Source organism: Erythrolamprus reginae, chromosome 12, assembly GCF_031021105.1.
Source record: "Erythrolamprus reginae isolate rEryReg1 chromosome 12, rEryReg1.hap1, whole genome shotgun sequence".
Classification (NCBI taxonomy): Eukaryota; Metazoa; Chordata; class Lepidosauria; order Squamata; family Dipsadidae; genus Erythrolamprus; species Erythrolamprus reginae.
The window spans coordinates 25,464,814-25,488,669 of NC_091961.1; the positions used below are offsets into that span (position 1 = coordinate 25,464,814).

The 23,856-nt window shown below is 41.7% G+C and overlaps 1 protein-coding gene across 1 annotated transcript in view; it reads left to right on the plus strand.

Moving 5' to 3' along the window:
* Window positions 1-12,465, plus strand: part of ADAMTS15 (ADAM metallopeptidase with thrombospondin type 1 motif 15) — a 70,557-nt gene extending 58,092 nt beyond the window's left edge. The window contains exons 4-8 of the mRNA XM_070765862.1: window positions 861-1,144; window positions 3,855-4,032; window positions 6,797-6,978; window positions 8,223-8,398; window positions 10,645-12,465. Of these exons, the coding sequence (XP_070621963.1) occupies window positions 861-1,144; window positions 3,855-4,032; window positions 6,797-6,978; window positions 8,223-8,398; window positions 10,645-11,428 (1,604 nt within the window). The 3' untranslated portion in view covers window positions 11,429-12,465. The remainder of the gene's footprint in view (window positions 1-860; window positions 1,145-3,854; window positions 4,033-6,796; window positions 6,979-8,222; window positions 8,399-10,644) is intronic.
* Window positions 12,466-23,856: the final 11,391 nt, after the last annotated feature.

Consider the following 23,856-nt stretch of genomic DNA (forward strand, 5'->3'; position numbering starts at 1 on the left):
TGCCGTCAGTCTTCTATGTTTCTATGTTTCCCTTGGGAACCAAGGTCATTCCCGCAGATGTTCAGAAGGAGGAGTCTGAGGCCATCTAGCAACCAGATCATATGCTGATTGGATCATACATGACTGAGGGTTTGGGGGAAGTGACAAACTTTCACTTTTTATTAGGTGAAAACCGTGGGAACTTATCGACCAAGATAAGTTTTCAAATAGGTGCTTGGACTCTTTTTCAGTTGATTAAGTCACATTATATGAATAGCCACAAAAATGGACAAATGATAGACAGCATTATTTGTTGAGGAGCACAGCAACATTTTAAGGTTTTGTACTGAACCCACAAAGGTCAGTATGATCACAGATTAGGCAAATAGCTCATTTTTCTTTCATTGCTATAAAAGTTCAGTTCTAGATAATGATTAAAACGATTAAAGCATTTATGGGTAAAAAGATGCTATTTAATTATTTCCTATTTTAAAAGTAATTAAGGATCATACTAAGGTAGTAGAGAAGGAAGGACAATAAAAAAAGTATTAAGTATTCAATAAATAGTGCATAAACTTACTACCCCCACTGCGTGTTTCCCCCCCCTTTGGGCAATAGCCCATTACTGACCAGGCATGTGCAGAAATGTCCCAGGTGGTTGGGTGAAGTCTCCCACTGCCGGCACTACTGGTTCTTAGAACTGGGCAGAACCAGGAGCACCCCACTGCTGGGACTCAGATTATTGCGGGCAATATGCTGACATCTGTAAATCACCCAGAGAGTGTTGTAAAGCATTATGAAGTGATATATAAAGGTAAGTGCTATTGTTATGGATGGTTCCCTTGGGATGACCTTCCGTTGTATTCCTCTCTCTTCTGCAGGCGATTGCCTCTTGGATGAACCCACCAAGCCCATCTCCTTGCCTCAAGGGCTTCCGGGTTCCAGCTACAACCTCAATCAGCAGTGTGAGCTGGCCTTTGGCATTGGCTCCAAGCCTTGCCCATACATGCAATACTGCACCAAGCTTTGGTGCACCGGGAAGGCTCGTGGTCACATCATGTGCCAGACCCGCCACTTCCCTTGGGCTGATGGCACCAGCTGTGGAGAAGGGAAGTTCTGCATGAAAGGTGTCTGTGTGGAGAGGCATAACATCAGTAAGTACCGGGTGAGTACTGTTGGCTGTTTGCCTGGTGGGCAGGCCAGTGACTGAGATTCCCCAAGATTTGTTTATTTTTATTTTTAAAATTTGTTTGTTTTGTCAATAATAATAATAATAATAATAATAATAATAATAATAATAATAATAATATTTGTATGCCGCCCCTCTCCGAATACTCGTCAAGTACATATTGGTGGTATACAAAGATATAATAATACAGTGGTACCTCTACCTAAGAGCGCCTCTACTTAAGAACTTTTCTAGCTAAGAACCAGATGTTCAAGATTTTTTTGCCTCTTCTTAAGAACCATTTTCTACTTAAGAACCCGAGCCTGGAAAAATTTCCCAGGAGAGCTGCACGAAGGCCCGGTCAGTTTCCTGCCATTCCCCCTTTAATCCTGACCATCTCAGGCTTTTCTGGGCTGCCAGAGGAGCCTTTCGGTGGTGCTTAATAAGGAGGCTTTGGCAGTCCAGAGCAAATGAAGCATTTTCCTTTCTCTGTGTGCTTGGAGAGGGAATAAACCACTGCCAGCGCCCAGAGAAAAGAAACACTCCCTTTGCTCTGGGCAGTGACTGTCCTCCCCCTCTTCTTTCTTCTTCTCCTCTCATCCAAATTCTGAGCTTTTATTTCTTTCCTATAGGTTTGCACGCATTATTTGCTTTTACATTGATTCCTATGCGAAAAATGGCTTCTACTTACAAACGTTTCTACTTAAGAACCTGGTCACGGAACGAATTAAGTTGTTAAGTAGAAGTACCACTGTACTAGTAAAAGAGAAACTTTAGGACAGGGGACGGAAGGCACTCTGGTGCACTTACACACGCCCCTTACTGACCTCTTAGGAATTGGGAGAGGTCAACAGTAGAGAGTCTAAGGCAGTGATGGCAAACCTATGGCACGGGTGCCAGAGGTGGCATGTGGAGCCATATCTACTGGCACGCAAGCTATTGCCCTACGTCAACTCCAAATGCATGTGTGTTGGCCAATTGATTTTTGGCTCACACAGAGGCTCTGGGAGAGCATTTTTGGCTTCCAGAGAGCCTCCAGGAGGATGGGGGGGCATTTTGACCCTTCACTGATTCCAGGAAAGCCTTTGGAGCCTGGGGAGAGTGAAACACGGGCATACTGGGCCCACCAGAAATTGGAAAACAGGCTGTTTTTGGCCTCCAGAGGGCCTCCAGGGGCCGCGGAACCTGTTTTTGCCCTTGCCTTGAATTATGGGTGTGGGCACTCACACATGCGCAATAGGGCATGCAAACTCTCTTTTGGCAACCGAGGAAAAAAAGGTTTGCCATCACTGATCTAAGAGTAAAGTTATGGGGATTAGGTGATGATACTAAAGAGTCTGGTAGTGAGTTCCATACAGTGAAAGGCTACCAATTTTTTTACTACCGCATTATGGGCGTGGCTTATGCAGGACGCCCTGCATTTTATTTTAACATCTTTCAGTGCAAATTGGGTGCTCTGGGGTGGAGCTCCATTTTCGCTACCCCACTGCGTTCCCCCTTGTCCAGACAGCACCCCACTCCTGGTTCCATGCATCAACTACTCGGTTACTAAAGTTGTATTTCCTGCAGTCGAGTTTAGAGTGGTTTACTTTAAGTTTGTGATGCTGTAGCCAAAACAAAATACTTTCCCTTGGGAACCAAGGTCATTCCCACAGATGTTCAGAAGGAGGAGTCTGAGGCCATCTAGCAACCAGATCATATGCTGATTGGATCATACATGACTGAGGGTTTGGGGGAAGTGACAAACTTTCACTTTTTATTAGATGAAAACCATGGGAACTTACCGACCAAGATAAGTTTTCAAATAGGTGCTTGGACTCTTTTTCAGTTGATTAAGTCCCATTATTTGAATAGCCACAAAATGGACAAATGATAGACAGCATTATTTGTTAAGCAGCACACTAACATTTTAAGGTTCAGTGTGATAACAGATTAGGCAGGTAGCTCAATTTTATTTCATTGCTATAAAAGTTCCGTTCTAGATAATGATAAAAACGATTAAAGCATTTATGGGTAAAAAGATGCTATTTAATTATTTCCTATTTTAAAAGTAATTAAGGATCATACTAAGGTAGTAGAGAAGAAAGGATAATTAAAAAAAACTATTAAATATGGTTTACTTTAACTTTGTATCTGTTGTGTCCTCATGCATTGTTGTGGTTGAAGCTGAAGTACTCATTGACAGGAAAGACGTTGTAGCAGATGATTTTATGGGCTATGCTTAGGCCATGTTTTAAGGCAATGTTCAGGCCACAGATTCACTCTCACATGAGCAAACGGGTAATGATAAAAGAATATGCTAAGTAGGCAACCCAACATAATTTGATCCAGGCATGAATTATGCAGAATTTAGAATTTTGGAAGCATCTAAGTTAACTATTGTACTCCACGTGGATTTGAATAGTTGTACTCATATTATCCCGAGTCGTTGCTGATTTCCTTTGCTATGGTTTGGTTTAATCCACTTAAGAAAATTGCAGAGATCTGCACGAGCAGTTGATTTAATTGCTTGCTAGTTTTCCACAACGAGTCAGCTCTTTCGAAAGGCGAGGCAGAAAAAGGATTCCTAATCGGACGATTATTAAAAATGCTGAAAACGCATCGGGCACGCATTTCAGGGCCAATGCATTGTGTCGTTCCTCCGGAAAAAATTGGGACGGCATCTTCGTGAGTTTTGTATCTGCTCAGTGTTTTATTGCCTCGACAGGTGGATGGCAACTGGGGGAAGTGGGCACCTTATGGATCCTGTTCAAGGACGTGTGGTGGAGGAGTCCAGCTGGCTAAACGTCAATGCAACAATCCCCCTCCGGCCAACGAAGGGAAGTATTGTGAAGGGGTCCGAGTTAAATATCGCTCCTGCAGTTTGGATCCCTGCTTTGCTTCAGGTGAGATTTAATGAAGGTGCCAAACACAGCAATAGAATTCTTTATTTTATGTACGTTGAGAGCATCTGCACCAAAGACAAATTCCTTGTGTGTCCAATCACACTTGGCCAATAAAAATTCTATTCTATTCTATTCTATTCTATTATTGGCCAAGTGTGATTGGACACACAAGGAATTTGTCTTTGGTGCATATGCTCTCAGTGTACATAAAAGAAAAGATATATTAAAATAGAATAGAATAGGATAGAATAGAAGAATAGAATAGAATAGAATAGAATTATTTATAGGTCAAGTGTGATTGGACACACAAGGAATTTGTCTTTGGTGCATATGCTCTCAGTGTACATAAAAGAAAAGATATATTAAAATAGAATAGGATAGAATAGAAGAATAGAATAGAATAGAATTGAATTCATTATTGGCCAAGTGTGATTGGACACACAAGGAATTTGTCTTTGGTGCATATGCTCTCAGTGTACATAAAAGAAAAGATATATTAAAATAGAATAGAATAGGATAGAATAGAATAATAGAATAGAATAGAATAGAATAGAATTCTTTATTGGTCAAGTGTGATTGGACACACAAGGAATTTGTCTTTGGTGCATATGCACTCAGTGTACATAAAAGAAAAGATATATTAAAATAGAATAGAATAGTATAGAATAGAATAGAAGAATAGAATAGAATAGAATTCTTTATAGGTCAAGTGTGATTGGACACACAAGGAATTTGTCTTTGGTGCATATGCTCTCAGTGTACATAAAAGAAAAGATATATTAAAATAGAATAGAATAGGATAGAATAGAATAGAAGAATAGAATAGAATAGAATAGAATAGAATAGAATAGAATTATTTATAGGTCAAGTGTGATTGGACACACAAGGAATTTGTCTTTGGTGCATATGCTCTCAGTGTACATAAAAGAAAAGATATATTAAAATAGAATAGAATAGGATAGAATAGAAGAATAGAATAGAATAGAATAGATTTTTTAAAGTGCCCAGGTTTGGTTGCATACACAAGGAATTTGTCTTTGGTGCATATGCTCTCAGTGTACATAAAAGAAAAAGACACATTTGTCAAGAATCATGAGTTACAACACTTAATGACTGTCATATCATGATCATCAATGTCATGATGGGTGATCTTATTTTATTTATTTGTTTGTTTGTTAAACATGTATAGGATAGCAGTTTGTATAAACATGACACAAGTAAAAAGTAATGATAAAAAAGGACAATAGGACAGGGACGGTAGGCACAATGGTGTGCTTATGCACACCCCTTACAAACCTCTTAGAAACGGGGAGAAGTCAACTGTAGACAATCTAAGGTTAAAGTTTTTGGGGTTTGGGGAAGAAATTACAGGTAGTGCCTTCCAGGCATTGATCACCCTATTGCTGAAGTCATATTTTCTGCAGTCAAATTTAGAGCGGTCTACATTTAGTTTGAGTCTATTATGTGCTTATGTATTGCTGTGGTTTTAAGTAGTTATTAACAGGAAAGACATTTTGATATATGATTTTATGAGCTACAAGTTGATCTTGCCTTTGGAGGGGACACCGAGTAGACTAGGTTTTGGTCCAGGAGTTAAAACATCAGACTAGAAACCAACTGATTTGTGAGCTTTAGTCCCACCTTAAACATGAAATCTGGCTGAATGACTTGACCACAATCACCAGGAGATTGTGAATTCTAGTCCCACCTTAGGAAAGAAAGCCATCTGGGTGACTTTTAACCAATTGTCAGGAGAAAGAGTTTTAATTCCACTTTAAGCATTAAAGCTGGCTGGGTGATTTTGGGCGAATCACCAGGAGATGGTGAGTTCTAGTTAGGAAAGAAAGCCAGACAGTCTTTAGCCAATTGCCAGGAGTTTGAGACTCACTTGAAATCATGAAAGTTGGCTGTGTAACTTTGTGCCAGTCACTCCCTCTCAGCCCAAATTACTTGCAAAGTTGTTGTGGGACAATAGGAGTAGGAAGGAGATATTAGGTGGGGAAGAAGGAAGTACAGTGATACCTCGTCTTACAAACGCCTCGTCATACAAACTTTTTGAGATACAAACCAGGGGTTTAAGATTTTTTTGCCTCTTCTTACAAACTATTTTCACCTTACAAACCCACTGCCGCTACTGGGATGCCATCCTCTGGACTTCCGTTGCCAGCAAAGCACCCGTTTTTGCGCTGCTGGGATTCCCCTGAGGCTCCCCTCCATGGGAAACCCCACCTCCGGGCTTCTATGTTTTTGTGATGCTGCAGAGGAATCCCATCAGGGGAATCCCAGAATCACAAAAACGAGCGCTTCGCTGGCAATGGAAGTCCAGAGGTGGGGTTTCCCATGGAGGGGAGTCTCATGGGAATCCCAGCAGCGCAAAAACGGGCGCTTTGGCTGGCAAAAGGGGTGAATTTTGGGCTTGCACACATTAATCACTTTCTCATTGATTCCTATGGGAAACTTTGTTTCGTCTTACAAACTTTTCACCTTAAGAACCTCGTCCCGGAACTAATTAAGTTTGTAAGACAAGGTATCACTGTATTAGATAACTCACCATCTTGATTTATTTATAAAAAAATAAAAGCAGGATAAAAGTCTGGGCGTTATAGAGAGACAATGTTCAGTTAGATTTCCTCCTCTGCTTATATTTAAGTCCACTACTTATGGACACCTGCAATGTTGTTTTGAAGGTTTTACTAGATGGTGCCTCTATTTGTGATGGTACGAACCAACTCCTAAAACCAATTCTGAAACTGTTTCCTCATAGTTCCAGGGAAGAGTTTTCGGGAAGAACAATGTGAAGCTTTCAATGGCTACAACCATAGCACAAATCGGCTCACTGCCATCGTTTCTTGGGTCCCCAAATATTCTGGAGTGTCTCCCCGGGATAAGTGCAAACTCATCTGTCGAGCCAATGGAACTGGTTACTTTTATGTTTTAGCCCCAAAGGTAAGCTGGAATTCTTCTTCTTCTTCTTCTTCTTCTTCTTCTTCTTCTTCTTCTTCTTCTTCTTCTTCTTCTTCTTCCTTCTTCTTCTTCTTCTTCCTTCTTCTTCTTTTTCTTCTTCTTCTTCTTCTTCTTCTTCCTTCTTCTTCTTCTTCTTCTTCTTTTTCCTCCTCCTCCTCTTCTTCTTCCTCTTCCTCCTCTGCCTGTTCCTTTTCTTCTTCCTCCTCCTCTTCTTCCTCTTCTTCTCCTCCTCCCCCTCCTTCTCCTCTCCTCCTCCAAAGTTGCTTGGAAACACAGACTTAGGGCAAATATGCATCCACAGGATAGATACATCCACACGATATTTTAAAATGAAAGGAATGTACACTGCTAAAAAAATAAAAAATAAAGGGAACATTTAAACAACACCATATAACTCCAAGTAAATCAAACCTCTGTGAAATCAAACTGTCCACTTAGGAAGCATTACTGATTGACAATCAATTTCACATGCTGTTGTGCACATTCAACTTTGTACAGAACAAAGTATTCAATGAATATATTTCATTCATTCAGATATAGAACCTTGCCTTCTGTAAGAGTCTAAAGACTCATCTGTGCTTGGGGCCATTAGACTCTAGCCCTCTGGCTGACAATGATATGTATGTTGTTGCTGAGTGAGAATGATTGATTTTTAATAAAACAGGGATTTTAGATTAGATAACTGGGTTTTATATTAAATGGATTTAGGATTTGTATTGTTCTTGTTATATATTGTAAGCCGCCCCGAGTCCCCAGAGAGGGGCAACATATAAACCCAATAGATAGATAAATATATACTGTAGATAGATAGATAGATAGATAGATAGATAGATAGATGGATGGATGGATGGATGGATGGATGGATGGATGGATGGATGGATGGCTGGCTGGCTGGCTGGCTGGCTGGCTGGCTGGCTGGCTGGCTGGCTGGCTGGCTGGCTGGCTGGCTAGGTAGGTAGGTAGGTAGGTAGGTAGGTAGATAGATAGATAGATAGATAGATAGATAGATAGATAGATAGATAGAGACAGACAGACAGACAGACAGACAGACAGATAGGATTCTATGGACAGAGCACAAGGTAACATTTCCTTTGCTAGGACCAGGGCCAGGGAATGACTGATGATTACTTGTTTCCAAAAACAAATTGATACAGAGCAATATCCCAGCCTCTCTAGTTTTGAGTAAAGCAGCAATTGGATTCTGTTCTTGCCTTTCTGATTTCCAGGTGGTGGACGGGACACCCTGTTCTCCAGACTATAGCTCGCTATGCGTCCAGGGGAAGTGTATCAAAGCCGGGTGCGATAGGAAACTGGGTTCCAAAAAGAAATTCGACAAGTGTGGCGTGTGTGGAGGAGACAACAAAAGCTGCAAGAAAGTTTCAGGCTTGTTCACCAAACCCATGTGAGTGAACTTCGGGTAGAGTCACTGAAAGATCAGCTTAAAGCATTGATGACGAACCTATGGCATGGATGCCACAGGTGGCACATGGAACCATATCTGCTGGCACATAAGCTGTTGCCCCTAGCTCAACTCCAACGTGCATGTGTGTGTTGGCCAGCTGATTTTTGGCTTGCACAGAGGCTTTGGGAGGGTGTTTTTGGCTTCCAGAGAGCCTCTGGGGAGATGGGGGAGGGCGTTTTAACCACTCTGGGTTCCAGGGAAGCCTTTGGAGCCTGGGGAGGGCAAAACTCGAGCCTACTGGGCCCACCAGAACTTGGGAAACAGGCCATTTCTGGCCCCCAGAGGGCCTCCAGGGGGCAGAGAAATCTGTTTTGCCTTTCCCAGGAATTGAATTATGGGTGTGGGCACTCACGCATGCGCTATAGCACTCATGCACGCTCTTTTGGCACCCAAGGAAAAAAAGTTTTGCCATCACTGGCCTAAAGACTGAATGGATCTAGCTAGACCAGGGGTTGACAACCTTAAACACACAAAGAGCTACAAAGGTCCTAACCAGAAGCCCCCTGTTCAGTTCCAGAGCTGACCGGAAGTCCAGTTCCCCCACCATAGAGTCTCCTCCTAGAGTGGAGTCCTTTTTCCTCTACCAGTCCTAACCGAAAGCCCTATCAATTGTGGAGCTGACCAGGAAACCCACCCCTTGCCATAGAGTCTCCTCCTGGCAGGCCCTGCTTCCCCCCTCCTCCAATCAGAAGCTCCTCTCAAAATTGTGGTGCTGACCAATGACAGGAAGCCACAGCAGAGGGATAAAAGAGCCACATGTGGCTCCAGAGCCACAGGTTGATTAGCTCTGAGCTAGACGAATGTCCTGATTCAGGGCGAGGTCATGATTTGCTAGATCCATACCTGACGCTTAACTGAATAACTGAATTAGCCTATATTGGCCCTTCCAATATACTGAATCATAAATTAATGGGCTATGTTCGTGCCATACCCTTCGGAGAGAACAAGCAAGACACTTGAGGAAAATAAACATATCATTTTTATGGCAGAAACGTAGCATGTTAACAGTCTACAAATTTCCCCATTATTGGTCACGGTGCTGGAATTTTCAGCTGTCGTAGCTCAAAATCCATTCTCTATGCTTAACTTCCCATATAAAAGAACCCATATAAAGAACCGTTGCTGGTACTGGGTTTTTATCATGTTTCTTGATAAAGACAATTGTATAAGATTGCCTTTGCAAGTCTTAATTGTGGATTAATTATTGGTAATTAACTGGCCCAGGAAGAACACTGGGTATTCTGGTTTAATAAAAAGGAGGACTAGGGGAGATATGATCACAGTGTTCCAATATCTCGGGGTTGCCACAAAGAAGAGGGAGTCAAGCTATTCTCCAAAGCACCTGAAGGCAGGACAAGAAGCAATGGGTGGAAACTAATCAAGGAAAGAAGCAACTTAGAGTTAAGGAGTAATTTCCTGACAGTTAGAATAATTAATCCATGGAACAACTTGCCTCCAGAAGCAGTAAATGCTCCAACACTAGGAGTTTTTAAAGAAGAGATTGGATAACCATTTCTCTGAAATGGTATATGGTTTCCTGCCTAAGCAGGGGGTTGAACTAGAAAACCTCCAAGGTCCCTTCCAACTCTATTGTTCTATTCTAGCTCTATGAAATCAGCTGAAATTTTTGGTCCCATATGGGGACACTGCACGAGTTCACCTGCTTTGCATTATTGTCTTACTTTTGCTTGTTTTTGGCCATCCCAGCAACCAGTTAGGTCCCACGGAGTGGGTCTTCTCTGGGTCCCGTCAACTAAACAATGCCGCTTGGCGGGACCCAGGGGAAGAGCCTTCTCTGTGGTGGCCCCGACCCTCTGGAACCAACTCCCCACAGAGATTAGAATTGCCCCCACCCTCCTTGCCTTTCGTAAGCCACTTAAAACCCACCTCTGCCGCCAGGCATGGGGGAATTGAGATACTCTTTCCCCCTAGGCCTTCACAATTCTATGCATGGTATGTCTGTATGTATGTTTGGTTTTTATATTAATGGGTTTTTAATCGTTTTTACTATTGGATTATTATTGTACGCTGTCTTATTATTGCTGTTAGCCGCCCCGAGTCTCCGGAGATGGGCGGCATACAAATCCAATAAATAAAATAAATAAATAAATAAACACAAGTAGGTGGAGTTGCTAACTTGTCTTAATGCTTTTGTCACATTCTTCTACCTTTTGTCTTTCTTCCAGGCATGGCTACAACTTTGTGGTGCTCCTCCCAGCTGGCGCCTCCAGCATTGACATCCGTCAGAGAGGCTACAAGGGTCTGGTTAGTGATGACAATTACCTGGCCCTGAAGAATGCGTATGGCAAATATCTTCTGAACGGGCATTTCATTGTCTCCGCGGTGGAAAGGGACTTAATAGTCAAGGGCAGTGTGATTCGCTACAGTGGAACAGGGACAGCGGTGGAAAGCCTCCAAGCCTTTATGCCCATCCAGGAACCCCTGACGGTGGAAGTGCTATCCGTCGGGAAGATGACGCCACCTCGAGTACGCTACTCCTTCTACTTGCCCAAGGAAAGCAAAGAGGACAAATCTTCCTACCACCGTAAAGATGGGAAGCGTCCCCCAGTCCTCAACAACAGTATTCTCAGCCTGTCCAACCGCCTGGACCTGGGTCACCTGGATTACAAACGTCCTGCTTACAAATGGGCTACCACCAACTGGGAAGACTGTTCGGTCACTTGCGGCAACGGTCTGCAGAAACGCATGGTGCTGTGTCGCGACGCTGTGGGCCAACTGGCCTCCTCTTGCGATGCTACCCAGAGGCCGGTTGACGTCAGGATATGCGGAGACCCTTGCCCGACTTGGGAGGCATCTCCCTGGTCCTCGTGCTCCAAAACATGTGGCAGGGGGTTTAAGCGGCGCATCCTTCGGTGCACAGGGCGAGGCGGCACCCTGCTGCCCCGCGAACGCTGTAACCTCAGGAAGAAGCCACAGGAGTTGGACTTTTGCACCCTGAGACCTTGCTGACCAGTCTGTCTCCACCATTGACCAAAGTCGAACGTGCTACTTTCTGACTCTCGGTGATCAAGTGGCTGAAAAATGTACAAATAGCCTCTGGGGTTGGGGAGGGGGCGGGATCCAGCTGTGTCAAAGGAGTTCGGCTACGTAGTGCATTTTGACCAAGAACATTCTAAGAGGAGAGAAGACGAGTACCAATAAGAAGGGGGCTTGACATTTGACCATCCAGTCACTTGGTAGTAAAGCAGAAGGAAACAACTACCTCGAAATTGCCCAAACCTCCTAGAAGCTATCATCATTTCAGCCATGTACTCTATGGTCCTGAAGGAGAAGGCAAGGCTGTAGAATTGACAAGCAGCACTATCTTGAGATGGACCAAAGACAAGGAAGGTGATTCCTTAGAGCCATGGCTCTAAATCCTTTCCAAAATGATAATAATAAAAAAAGAGATCTAAAATATAAAAGGGACACTTGGGACCACCCACCTCCTTCAACTCCCGGGGTTATAGTGGACCATAAGGAAGTACCATTGAACCTAGAACGAAAGAATTGTAAGGCTTCCATGAGTATAAAATATACTTTTATACTTCCCTGAGTGTAAAACCCCTAAGAAAGTTGACATCCTAGCTCTAATGGAATTGCAGGTCTCTAGACACACATATAGGGTTCATATTTCCATGCAGGATTCGTAACCTGTCACTGATTGGTAGCTACCAATTAACATTTATGAGCAATGTGCATTTTAAAGGTGCTGGACCAAATCGCCTCTGAAGTATTGGCTTTGCCTGCTTTGTGCACGGTTCGTGCCAAGAGATCTATCATGTTGGGTAAGGTGGAACTGTATCTTATGTTCCTGTTCCTTAGCATCCTTTCTTCCTTGCTTTTGTTATTTAAGCCTACATATCTTCCAGGATCACTGTTTCATGTTAGAATTCTCCAATCCAGAATACATCTGCAAAATACATGCGAACACCTGACCATTGGATTTTGGATTCAGGCCAGGCTAGCTTTGCCCTTTGTATGAGAAAAAAATAAATAAATGAAAAGGGGATGAATTTAATGCTCCCAGGATGATTCTGCTGGAATACTTGAACTTGAACAGAAAGTAAGAGAGAAAGTATAGTTGTAACCAGTGCCCAACTAATCAAAGAGAGAACCAAACTAGAATTAAGGAGAAATTTTCTGATGCTTACAGCAATTAACCAGTGGAACGATTTGCCTAAAGAAGTTGTGGCAGCTTCAACACTGGAGGGTTTTTAAAAAATGGTATAGGGCTTCCTGTATGAGCAGCGGGTTAGGCTAGAAGACCTCCAAGGTCCCTTCTAACTCTGTTATCCTGAACAACAATCATCTGTCATACAGAGGCATCCTCTGCTGCCTTGTTGCTGAAGACTTGTTATGGTGGTGTTGCACCTTAATGTTTTCTATACAAATTCTATAAACTAAAATTGGATTGTCGGAAGAGCTGTGGTTTTTCAGCCTGGAGGCATGGGGAAAATATAGTTCCCATCGCATGGAAAGCAGAATATTCCTGAATATTATAGAGAGCGTCAAGAGTAGTACTTGTTCTGTAGCTTCCCATAAGATAGACCAGATGGGAATGATGTTCTATAGCTCATCCTAGGACAGAGCAGGGCAGGACAAATGATAAATGAAATAAAACACTATCCAGAGCCAACATCCTTGATGTTGTAATCTTAGGGTTTAGGATGCAGTCTCTACATCTTTCTTTGGGGACACCAGACAATATTCTTAGGCAGCTGCTGGAATTTCTTATACTAGCCTTTGGCAGTTTGAAGACAAATTAATAGGCAAACAACATTCCTATTACCTGAAGGAAAAAAAACAGCTGTTGACAATGCTCTGGAAGACAGTCCAATTTCCATAGCATTGTGGGAAAGAGAACACACGTGCCTATGTTTTTGTGTCAGTGGTCATTCTTTTACAGGTGCTATCCATGACTTCCAAAGAGGGTTTAAATCAGTGGTGGAATTCATTTTTTTTACTACCGGTTCTGTGGCCATGACTTGGTGGGAGTGGCTTGATGGGCATGGCAGGTGAAGGATACTGTAAAATCTCTATTTCTTCCACACTCCAAGGGAAGGATACTGCAAAATCCCTGTTTCTTCCTGCTCATCTGGGACTTGGGAGGTAGGGAATAGATGGGGCCAGGGACAGTCAGAGGTGGTATTTACCAGTTCTCCAAACTACTCAACATTTTTGCTACTGGTTCTCTAGTAAGAACCTGCTGAATCCCGCATCTGATTAAGTTCTGGGGTAAAATGCATGGATACTTTTAGCTGCAGATGCCCTATGAAAGATTCAGGAGAAAAACACCACAATGGAGTATCAGATAATATTAACAAGTCCTAGGATGGAAGAACTTTGGCCTTAAGGGGCTTTCATCCCTTCATGTTTTGGTCCTGGATTTATTTAAAGTGAAGCATGAGTCTTGACGATTACCACCCATCTGTGCATCGGCACAAGATTTGGCTTCTGCGCATGCGCAAATGAGGATAATTTTGACAAAAAAGAGGCAAAAATCACAGAAATCTAGCTGCCACACATGTCCTCACACTAAATTTGGGTTCCGGTGTATACACAGAAGTTGAATCTTGCGCCAATGCACACATGCAGATACTGGTCAGCTGGAACTGTGCACGCAGCTCCATTTTTGCTACTGGGACGCTGTATTGGGGCGTACCAGCTGCAACCCTTTCCTGAACATAACCCTTCAATGACATCGAGTTTGACACCCCTTTCCTAGAGTGTCTAAGACTTTGCATCTTTCCTCCGGATATGTTTCATGCCTTCCCCCCAAATAATCAGGGCCTTCTTTTCAGCCACATGTAGCAAAGAGAGGAACTAGGGTTTTCGAAAATGGTGCTTCTGATAATGAGGGTTTTTTTGGTTCTGTTTTTTGAATAGGATTTCTATTTACAAAAAAATAGGACCATTCCTCTCTCTCCTTCAAGAATGTTTACAAGGGTTTTTTTTAAATTAAAACTGTTCTATACTCACAAAACCACGAGCAAAGATAACGGGGGCTTGTGTTCTACGAAGCCACCTCCAAACTTGTTGAAATGGCTCCAGAGAAACCAATAGATTTTTTTTTTTAGAGGAGCAGAATTAGACCTTTTATAGGGAGTATTTCTCCTGACCTTGAGATGGTAGGAAGAAGAAGTATGAAGATTCATTGTCCAATAGTGTAGTGTGCAGAATGGTAAATTTTGGACTGGACAGAATTGTTTATGTGGTCCTTCTTCTGCAGTGGTACTGTAATTCCAAGGTGCTTGACTGCTGTTACTTCTAGACATTTGTATAGAATTTAGATAATTAAGTCTGAAGGGTTCTAAAATTAATCTGTTGAATCCAAACGAGAAATTTATCATACTTTCAACAAACATGTTTAGGGGAAAGCATATCGACCCTGTTACATTTAAGAAGGGTTTTTTAATTTTAAAAAAATCAATTTAATTACCCTTTTCAGAGCGAATTCAGTTACTTTTTAAAAGTTAGCTATTTGATTTTACTAAAAAAAAAGGCTTTGGCATATACTTGAGCAAATTTGCTATTGATGCAGACTTGAGTTCAGTCCCCCCAAGGCTCTATAAAAAATAATATATGTTTTTTGGCGTGGATATGCCCTTCAGTATGTTAATAATTCCAGTGCATCTCTGGAGATGAGAAACATCAGAAAGAACTATCTGTCCGCTGTAAATGTCACTAAATAGGAAAGTTAGGTTGTGTAACAGGTTGGCTTTAGAACCCATTTCAGAGCTTTTCTTTTTAATGATTTAGACGTCACTTGTCAGATTTGCAGCTGGTCTTGGTCACTGTTACTTGGTTTTTCAACTGGCTCATGGGGAATAATCAATCATGGTCTGTCTCTATGTGTCATGCTGGTTATGACACACTTCCACATGCAAAGGAAGCATGAGTCACTCACTATTTATGGGAACACGGGGCCGTGGAACCAGTTGGGTGGTGGATTTGTTCCAGCATGGCTATTTTGACGCTCTGGATGCTAAAGAACAGTGTCTTAGGCCTAACTAATTTTCCAGATAGATGTATTGGCTCCCACCAGCTCATAAAAAAAATCACACTTCCTCTGATTGTCAGGTCGGTCTCTGGTTCTGATTACACCAAAAGCTTTTGTCCATTTTAATTTTTTTTTATTATTATTATCCTGCCAAGGCTTTCTCTAAACGATTCTGGAGTCAGTAGGGTAAGGAGACATTGTGAAATCCATTGCTCTCGTTATTTAGAGAAGAGGGGATGACTAAATCCATTTAAGTCTATGGGGTGCAAATTATCTACGTCTCTAAAGAAAGCGAACGGCAGACAGTGGAAGGCGACCGTCTTCCTCCTATAAATATGGCGTGCACATTTGTTGTTTGTGTGTATGTGAACTGTTTAAGAATCCTAGGAATTGTAGTTTGGCAAGGATAATGAGAAATGTCAGTAAGAAGTTGCGGCTCTGGACACAAACAGCTTTCTTTCCCAAGTTCCCTTGGGGAGAAGAAACAGCTGTTCAACTAATTTAGGTCTCTAGTTATGTCCACCAACTCAACTATTGTGTTTTTCATTATCCCAAAAAAACTTTGCAAACATGTTTATATTTGGAAGGAGGTTCAAATGCAAAACAATGTCTTTGCACTCATACTCCTGCCTAGTTATACACCTGAAACACGATGTAATTATTGTTTGCGGAGGGATCTTGTTTATTTTTTTGGATGGATAGATGTGTCAGTGTCAAAGATTTTGTGCCCTTGTCACTCATCTAGCAAAAACGTAGGTATCTATTTTCCCTGGTTACATTCCATTGTCTGTGGAAATCCTCAGCCATCCAGGTCAAAAGGCAACTGGACTTTGTTTTTGGTTTCTTTGAAGACATTTTGCTTCTCACCAAAGAAGTTTCTTCAATTCTGACGTGAACTGAAGAAGCTTCTTCAATGAGAAGGGAAACATCTTCAAGTTGCCTTTTGAAGAAAGCATCTTTGGGACATTCCATTCCATTGAATTCTGAAATTTGAAATTCAGGGCTGAAGAGTCTTAGACTTGCCAAAAGACTTTCAGAAAATTTTAGATATGAAAAATAAATAAATAAATGGGGGAATATGCTACAAAACATCAATAATGCAAATACAGTGATACCTTGTCTTACAAACTTAATTGGTTCTGGGACGAGGTTCTTAAGGTGAAAAGTTTGTAAGACGAAACAATGTTTCCCATAGGAATCAATGGAAAAGCGATTAATGCGTGCAAGCCCAAAATTCACCCCTTTTGCCAGCCAAAGCGCGCGTTTTTGCGCTGCTGGGATTCTCCTGAGGGTCCCCTCCATGGGAAACACCACCTCCAGACTTCCGTTGCCAGCGAAGCGCCCGTTTTTGCGCTGCTGGGATTCCCCTGCTGGGATTCCCCTGCAGCATCACAAAAACACGGAAGTCCAGAGGTGGGGTTTCCCATGGAGGGGAGCCTCAGGGTAATCCCAGCAGCGCAAAAACGGGTGCTTCGCTGGCAACGGAAGTCCAGAGGTGGGGCATCCCAGCAGCGGCGGTGGGTTTGTAAGGTGAAAATAGTTTGTAAGAAGAGGCAAAAAAATCTTAAACCCCGGGTTTGTATCTCGAAAAGTTTGTATGACACGTTTGTAAGATGAGGTATCACTGTATAGATTAAGCACAGACCTCAAGCGGAATGTTGATTCCGCAAGGATGAATCTGATTGGGTGCTTTTAAAGATTTCCCCTCCCCTTTTATTCATGGATTGGCCTATCATGTTTCTCAGAGGCTTGCCTTAAAACCTTTCACTTCCACAACAATTGAGTCTCGTAAAGTATACAGCACTGAAGTCCTTGTTTTGGTTCTGTTGATATTGGGGAGAAAGGGGCTTTCAATTGTATGTGGGGGTTTTAATAGTTCTTTTGCAAAATATACCGCAAAGGGATGAAAAGGCCTATGGTACTGGGTGCTTGGTGTATACCATGTATACTATATGTCAGTTTTCTGCTATTTGTGTGTCAGTGGCAAATCTGAAATAAAAAAATGGTTAAATATTTAGAGGGGTTTTTTTGTCTTTTGTGATATGATTTGAGTCCTGCTTTCAATAATCCTATCAGCATTACGTTGTAATATGAACTTATTCCTTAACTTAGGAAAGTTATTTTCCTCCCTTATGGAGGCAGGATGGAGTCAGAAGGGTTCTGGTAACCCCTTTTTATAACTATTAAATTTTATTAAAAAGCATTTTGCTTCCAGGGAATTGTGAGTTCTAGTCCTGTCTAATCACTCCCTCTCAGCTGTATGGAGAAGGCAAGGTCAAACTCCTTCTGAAAAACCTTGCCAAAAAAACATCTGGGAATAGTCCAGGGGGTTGCCAGAATTAAAATCTGACTTGAAGACTTTCTCGTCCTTGCAAATCTAGTGGATCTACTTTGCTCTGTGAGCCAAGGTGTAGTATTCCCTGTGCCGTATCACAAGCCCTTTCATCCATTCGATGGTCCAATAAGACTGCTACATTCTCATTTTATTTCTTTTGATGATAAATAATTTTGGGGGTTATCTTTAAAAATGTTGAAAGGATGTCATAGACATACATGTATAATGGCTAGTATTGTTCCTTCCTTTCCTTTCCTTTCCTTTCCTTTCCTTTCCTTTCCTTTCCTTTCCTTCCCTTCCCTTCCATCCCTCCCTCCCTCCCTTCCTTCCCTCCCTCCCTCCTTCCTTCTTTCTTTCTCTTTCTTCCTTCCTTCCTTCTATCGTTCTCTTTCCTTCCCTCCCTCCTTCCTTCCTTCTTTCTTTCTTTCTCTTTCTTTCTTTCTTTCTTCCTTCCTTCCTTCCCTCCCTCCCTCCCTCCTTCCTTCCTTCTTTCTCTTTCTTTCTTCCTTCCTTCTATCTTTCTATTTCCTTCCTTCCTTCTTTCTTTCTCTTTCCTTCCCTCCTTCCTTCCTTCTTTCTTTCTCTTTCCTTCCCTCCCTCCTTCCTTCTTTCTCTTTCCTTCCTTCCTTCCTTCCTTACCTGTTAGTGACATCACAATGACACCACAGAACCAGCTCAGTTGAGGTTGGTCCATGGTTACCACCATCTTTTTAAAAAAAATACTTTTTTTTAAATTGGAATTTTTGGGGAATTTATTATTATCTTTACTTCTGCGCATGTGCAGAAGCTAGGTTTCCAGCACTGTGCAAGCATTGCTACCTTGTTTTCGGCTTTTTAAAAAATGATTTTTTTCACTGCGCATACACACACCCATGAGCCACACCCATTCAGCCTGGGAAGAAGCAAACCAGCAGCCAGGCAAGTTAGAACCAGTGATGGGCTCCTACGGGTATGGTCAGGTACGCAGAACTGGTAGAAGAATTTTGGTCAGTTACGCAGAACTGGTAGAAAAATGTTGATCAGTTATGCAGAACTGGTAGAAAAATTTTGGTCAGTTATGCAGAACCGGTAGAAAAATTTTGGTCAGTTACGCAGAACCGGTAGAAAAATTTTGATCAGTTACGCAGAACTGGTAGAAAAATTTTGATCGCTTACGCAGAACTGGTAGAAAAATTTTGGTCGGTTATGCAGAACTGGTAGAAAAAATTTGGTCAGTTATGCAGAACTGGTAGAAAAAATTTGGTCAGTTATGCAGAACTGGTAGAAAAATGTTGCTCAGTTATGCAGAACAGGTAGAAATATTTTGGTCAGTTACGCAGAACCGGTAGAAAAATTTTGATCAGTTACGCAGAACTGGTAGAAAAAATTTGGTCAGTTACGCAGAACTGGTAGAAAAATTTTGATCAGTTAGGCAGAACTGGTAGAAAATTCTTTTTCCCTTCTGAGCTCTGGGTATGTTTTTCCTATCACAGTAAATGAGGTTGAATGTGTATAATTTTAGAAGAGCTGTGTATGCATATGTGTACATACACATACAGTTTATATAGTAGATAATGTATATTTATGTGTGCCTTTGTGTAATATGTATGTACACATATGGCATATATACATAGAATTAAATAGCATATTTTGGATGTTCAGTAATAGTAAATAGATAGGGGAATTATATCTCTTTGAGGCGAAGAGAGGCCAGGCACCCTAACCCTTGACGTGAATGACATCAGGTTGGGCACCTTTAAGCCAGTCACATGACCTTTAAGCCACCCCCGGTCAAATAATCATCAAGCCACTCTCACCTGGTCACATGGCTGGCAAGCCACACCCACAAAATAAGCCATGCCCACAGTGGTAGTAAAATATTTTTGCAACCCTTCACTGGTTAGAACCCATCCCTGCACACATACACACACATACACATAGAAACATAGAAACATAGAAGTCTGACGGCAGAAAAAAATCTCATGGTCCATCTAGTCTGCCCTTATACTATTTTCTGTATGATTCTTAGGATGGATATGTTTATCCCAGGCTTGTTTAAATTCAGTTACTTCCCTCCTGGACCTTATTTAACCCTTTAACATATTTAAATGTTTCGATCATGTGCCCCCTTTTCCTTCTGTCCTCCAGACTATACAGATTGAGTGCATTAAGTCTTTCCTGATACGTTTTATGCTTAAGACATGTATGAAATAGTTAGTTGAAGAGCTTAATGGCATTGAGAAAGCATCAGAGAGCACACACAGAGCTGTCAAGTTTTTGGGATGAACTCACTAATTAAAAGTCTTTCCAGGAGGATCTTACAGGAAAATGACACCATTAACTATCAGCACGGCAAACACAGCAACTGCAGTGGAATTCAACTCCTCCACCCGCTGAGTCGTATCGAAGGCATAATGTGAAGTGAACCAATCCAGATTCCTCCCATTTTTTACCCACTCCCAGCATGCCTTGTGTGACTTCATCCGTTCATTGGAAGTCCTTATCAGGGGCCACCTTGAATCCACCGTAAATGTGCAGCTTATCCTAGAAACATAGAAACATAGAAAGAAACATAGAAGTCTGACGGCAGAAAAAGACCTCATGGTCCATCTAGTCTGCCCTTATACTATTTCCTGTATTTTATCTTAGGATGGATATATGTTTATCCCAGGCATGTTTAAATTCAGTGACTGTGGATTTACCAACCACGTCTGCTGGAAGTTTGTTCCAAGGATCTACTACTCTTTCAGTAAAATAATATTTTCTCATGTTGCTTTTGATCTTACCCCCAATTCACTTCAGATTGTGTCCCCTTGTTCTTGTGTTCACTTTCCTATTAAAAACACTTCCCTCCTGGACCTTATTTAACCCTTTAATATATTTAAATGTTTCGATCATGTCCCTCCTTTTCCTTCTGTCCTCCGGACTATACAGATTGAGTTCATGAAGTCTTTCCTGATACGTTTTATACCTTCCACCATTCTTGTAGCCCGTCTTTGGACCCGTTCAATTTTGTCAATCTCTTTTTGTAGGCGAGGTCTCCAGAACTGAACACAGTATTCCAAATGTGGTCTCACCAGCATTCTATATAGCGGGATCATAATCTCCCTCTTCCTGCTTGTTATACCTCTAGCTATGCAGCCAAGCATCCTACTTGCTTTCCCTACCGCCTGACTGCACTGTTCACCCATTTTGAGACTGTCAGAAATCACTACCCCTAAGTCCTTGTGGTTTCCCCCTCCTCTTTTGCTCAATTGTCTCAAATGTGTCTCTAGTGAGAAGGTTTTCGAAAGAAAAATACAAGTTGTGCCAGGACATATTGTTCTCCCGACTGATTATCTTTTTTTTTTTTTAAAGAGTTCTCTGTTCCAAAGAAATAAAGATGTTATCATATCATGATTTTTTTAATAAAAAAAAATTCTGGCAACTTTGTTAACTTTGTCAGTTGGGCTGGAAAAACCACATTCGCGTAAAGGTGGTATTATTATTTTCAATCCTATCCCTCTCTATCAAACTCTTCAAGGCTAGAAACCAATGGGTGGGTTTGAATTCTACCAAAAATAAACCGTCTGGATGCTCCTTTTTATTGAGACGACTGGTTTGATGAAAAACACATGGCCCTGCGCTTTGCGCCAAGTGCTACGAAGAGGGATGCGCTGTGGTAGCAAAAGGATGTGTGCCACAGACGTAAATGGTTCCAGCCACAAACCTGACGTTGTGTATTAAAAGATGACAAGGCTGAGGAGAATTCTGGAGATGAATATATTCATCTGGCGAGACGCCTGTGGAGTAGACAACTTGAATCTTAACCTAAGTAAGATGATCAGTTCTAGGCTGCAAATATCAGATCAGTCACTAATCTGAGATTGGGGGGATGGCGTAGAAATCTATCTATCGTATCTATCTATCTATCTATCTATCTATCTATCTATCTATCTATCTATCTATCTATCTATCTATCTAGCATATCTATCGTATCTATCTACCTACCTACCTACCTATCTACCTATCTATCCTATCTATCATTATCTATCGTATCTACCTACCTACCTACCTACCGATCTGTCTGTCTGTCTGTCTGTCTGTCTATCTATCTATCTATCTATCTATCTATCTATCTATCTATCTATCTATCTATCTATTTATCTAACTAACTAACTAACTAACTAAACAAATAAAGTCATTGTTCTGAGTAATAATCTCATAGAAGTCAGGATTCTCACACTTCATTCGGGTTCAAAAGATCTTTTATTGAGTACTTCATATTGGAACTTAGAAAGGTGAAGCTAGCTCTGAATTATTCCTGTGTTTAGGGATAGTTAAAAGAAAAAGACCTCCCCATCCCACCTTTGTCCCTAAGGTCACAAAAGGGCCAATCAATCCAGATGTTGGTTCCCGCTCAATTTTGACAAATGTTCCTTCAAATGATCTTGGTTCACATGCTGGCTGGGAGATATTATAGCTAGCCAGCTGAGGCACCATATTTACTTATTTTCTTATTTTCTTATTTCCATTTGTATGCCGTCCTCAGGACTCTGGGCAGCTCACAACCAAAAATACCCAGACCATACATTATTAATATTAAAACATCTAAAAAGAAAAATAATTAAAAAAAACATTTAAAACCCAAAATAAAACCATACGTATCATTTGTGGCTGGATCTCGATGGTGCATCCTTTAATCAATGGCACCAGTCCTGCCGGAAAAGCCAGGCTTTAACAGCTTTCCAGAAGGCTAGTTGGGTGAGGGCAGTCTGGATCTCAAGAGGTAGTTGGTTCCAGAGAGCCAGAGCCACCACAGAGAAGGCCCTCCCCCATGGCCCCGCCAGCCAATATTGTTTAGTAGACGGGTCCTGGAGGAATTTATTTGAAATGGTGTAGGGACTCCTGCTTGAGCTGGGGGGTTGGATTAGATGACCTACAAGGTCCCTTCCAACTTTAATGATAAATAACATAAAAGATTTGAAATTGCCAATTGTTTGACCATTTTGACACCTAGTCCAAGTCTCTCCCCCCCCATCCTGCCCTTCTTCGCCTTTGAAGTATAAAACATTCAGGACCCAGTTTTGTTAGAGGAAGTCTCTGCAGCAGGCCAAATTTTTTTGTGTTCCAAAGCAAAATAGAATAATTGCCAGCGTCACCCCTTAGTAAGGGCAGGCTCTCGAAAGAATGGAGAGACAGACAGACAGAGAGGCTGGGTAGAGAACTGCCTCTAAGGCAAGAGAATCCAGCGGATGGGAAAAAGGAAGGAGAACAATGGGAGATGTGGGTGGTCTTCTAACCCTCCAAGGCTCAGGGCTGCTGACTACGAGAGGGCTACAGCGAAAGGAAGAGTGATTTTCTGGGAGGGCTGTTTTGAAAAAAAACCCAAAACAACAACAGCTGACTGGCAGTTTTGCAGTTGGATAAAAAGAATCTAGTTGGGCTTAAGGGTAAAATGCACTGATCGCCTCCTTCGTGAGTATGTGTACAATAACTCTCTTAAGTTCCAAAACATGTTTTCATTATTGCTTAAATCCTTTGCTAATTTCCACATCGACCCCGGGCAGGCACGAGATGGTCTGGGGTTGATTGTGGGTTACTTGGACAATAATGAAAGCTTGGCCTTTTTTTTTTGTTTGTTTGTTTCTTCCATTCCACCCTAATTTAGTCTTGAATTTTTGCCATCCCTGTTTATTAATTTTGTGTTTTCTGACATTCTGATATTGCCTGTTGATTTCTTCCTGGGCTTACAATTACTGCGAGATGGGCAGGTAGAGCCCATGTCTAATAGACCCATAGACTCATAGACCCATAGACTTATCTATGCCACCAGACTCATAGACTCTATCACTCTTTTTTTTAGCCTAATTAGATCCACAAGCTCATATGTTTCAATGTCCTACCTGTCAAAGACTACTTCAGCTTCAACCACAACAACACAAGAGCACACAACAGATTCAAGCTTAACATTAACCGCTCCAAACTTGACTGTAAAAAATATGACTTTAGTAATCGGGTTGTTGAAGCGTGGAACTCATTACCGGACTCCGTAGTATCATCCCCTAACCCCCAACATTTTACCCTTAGACTATCCACGGT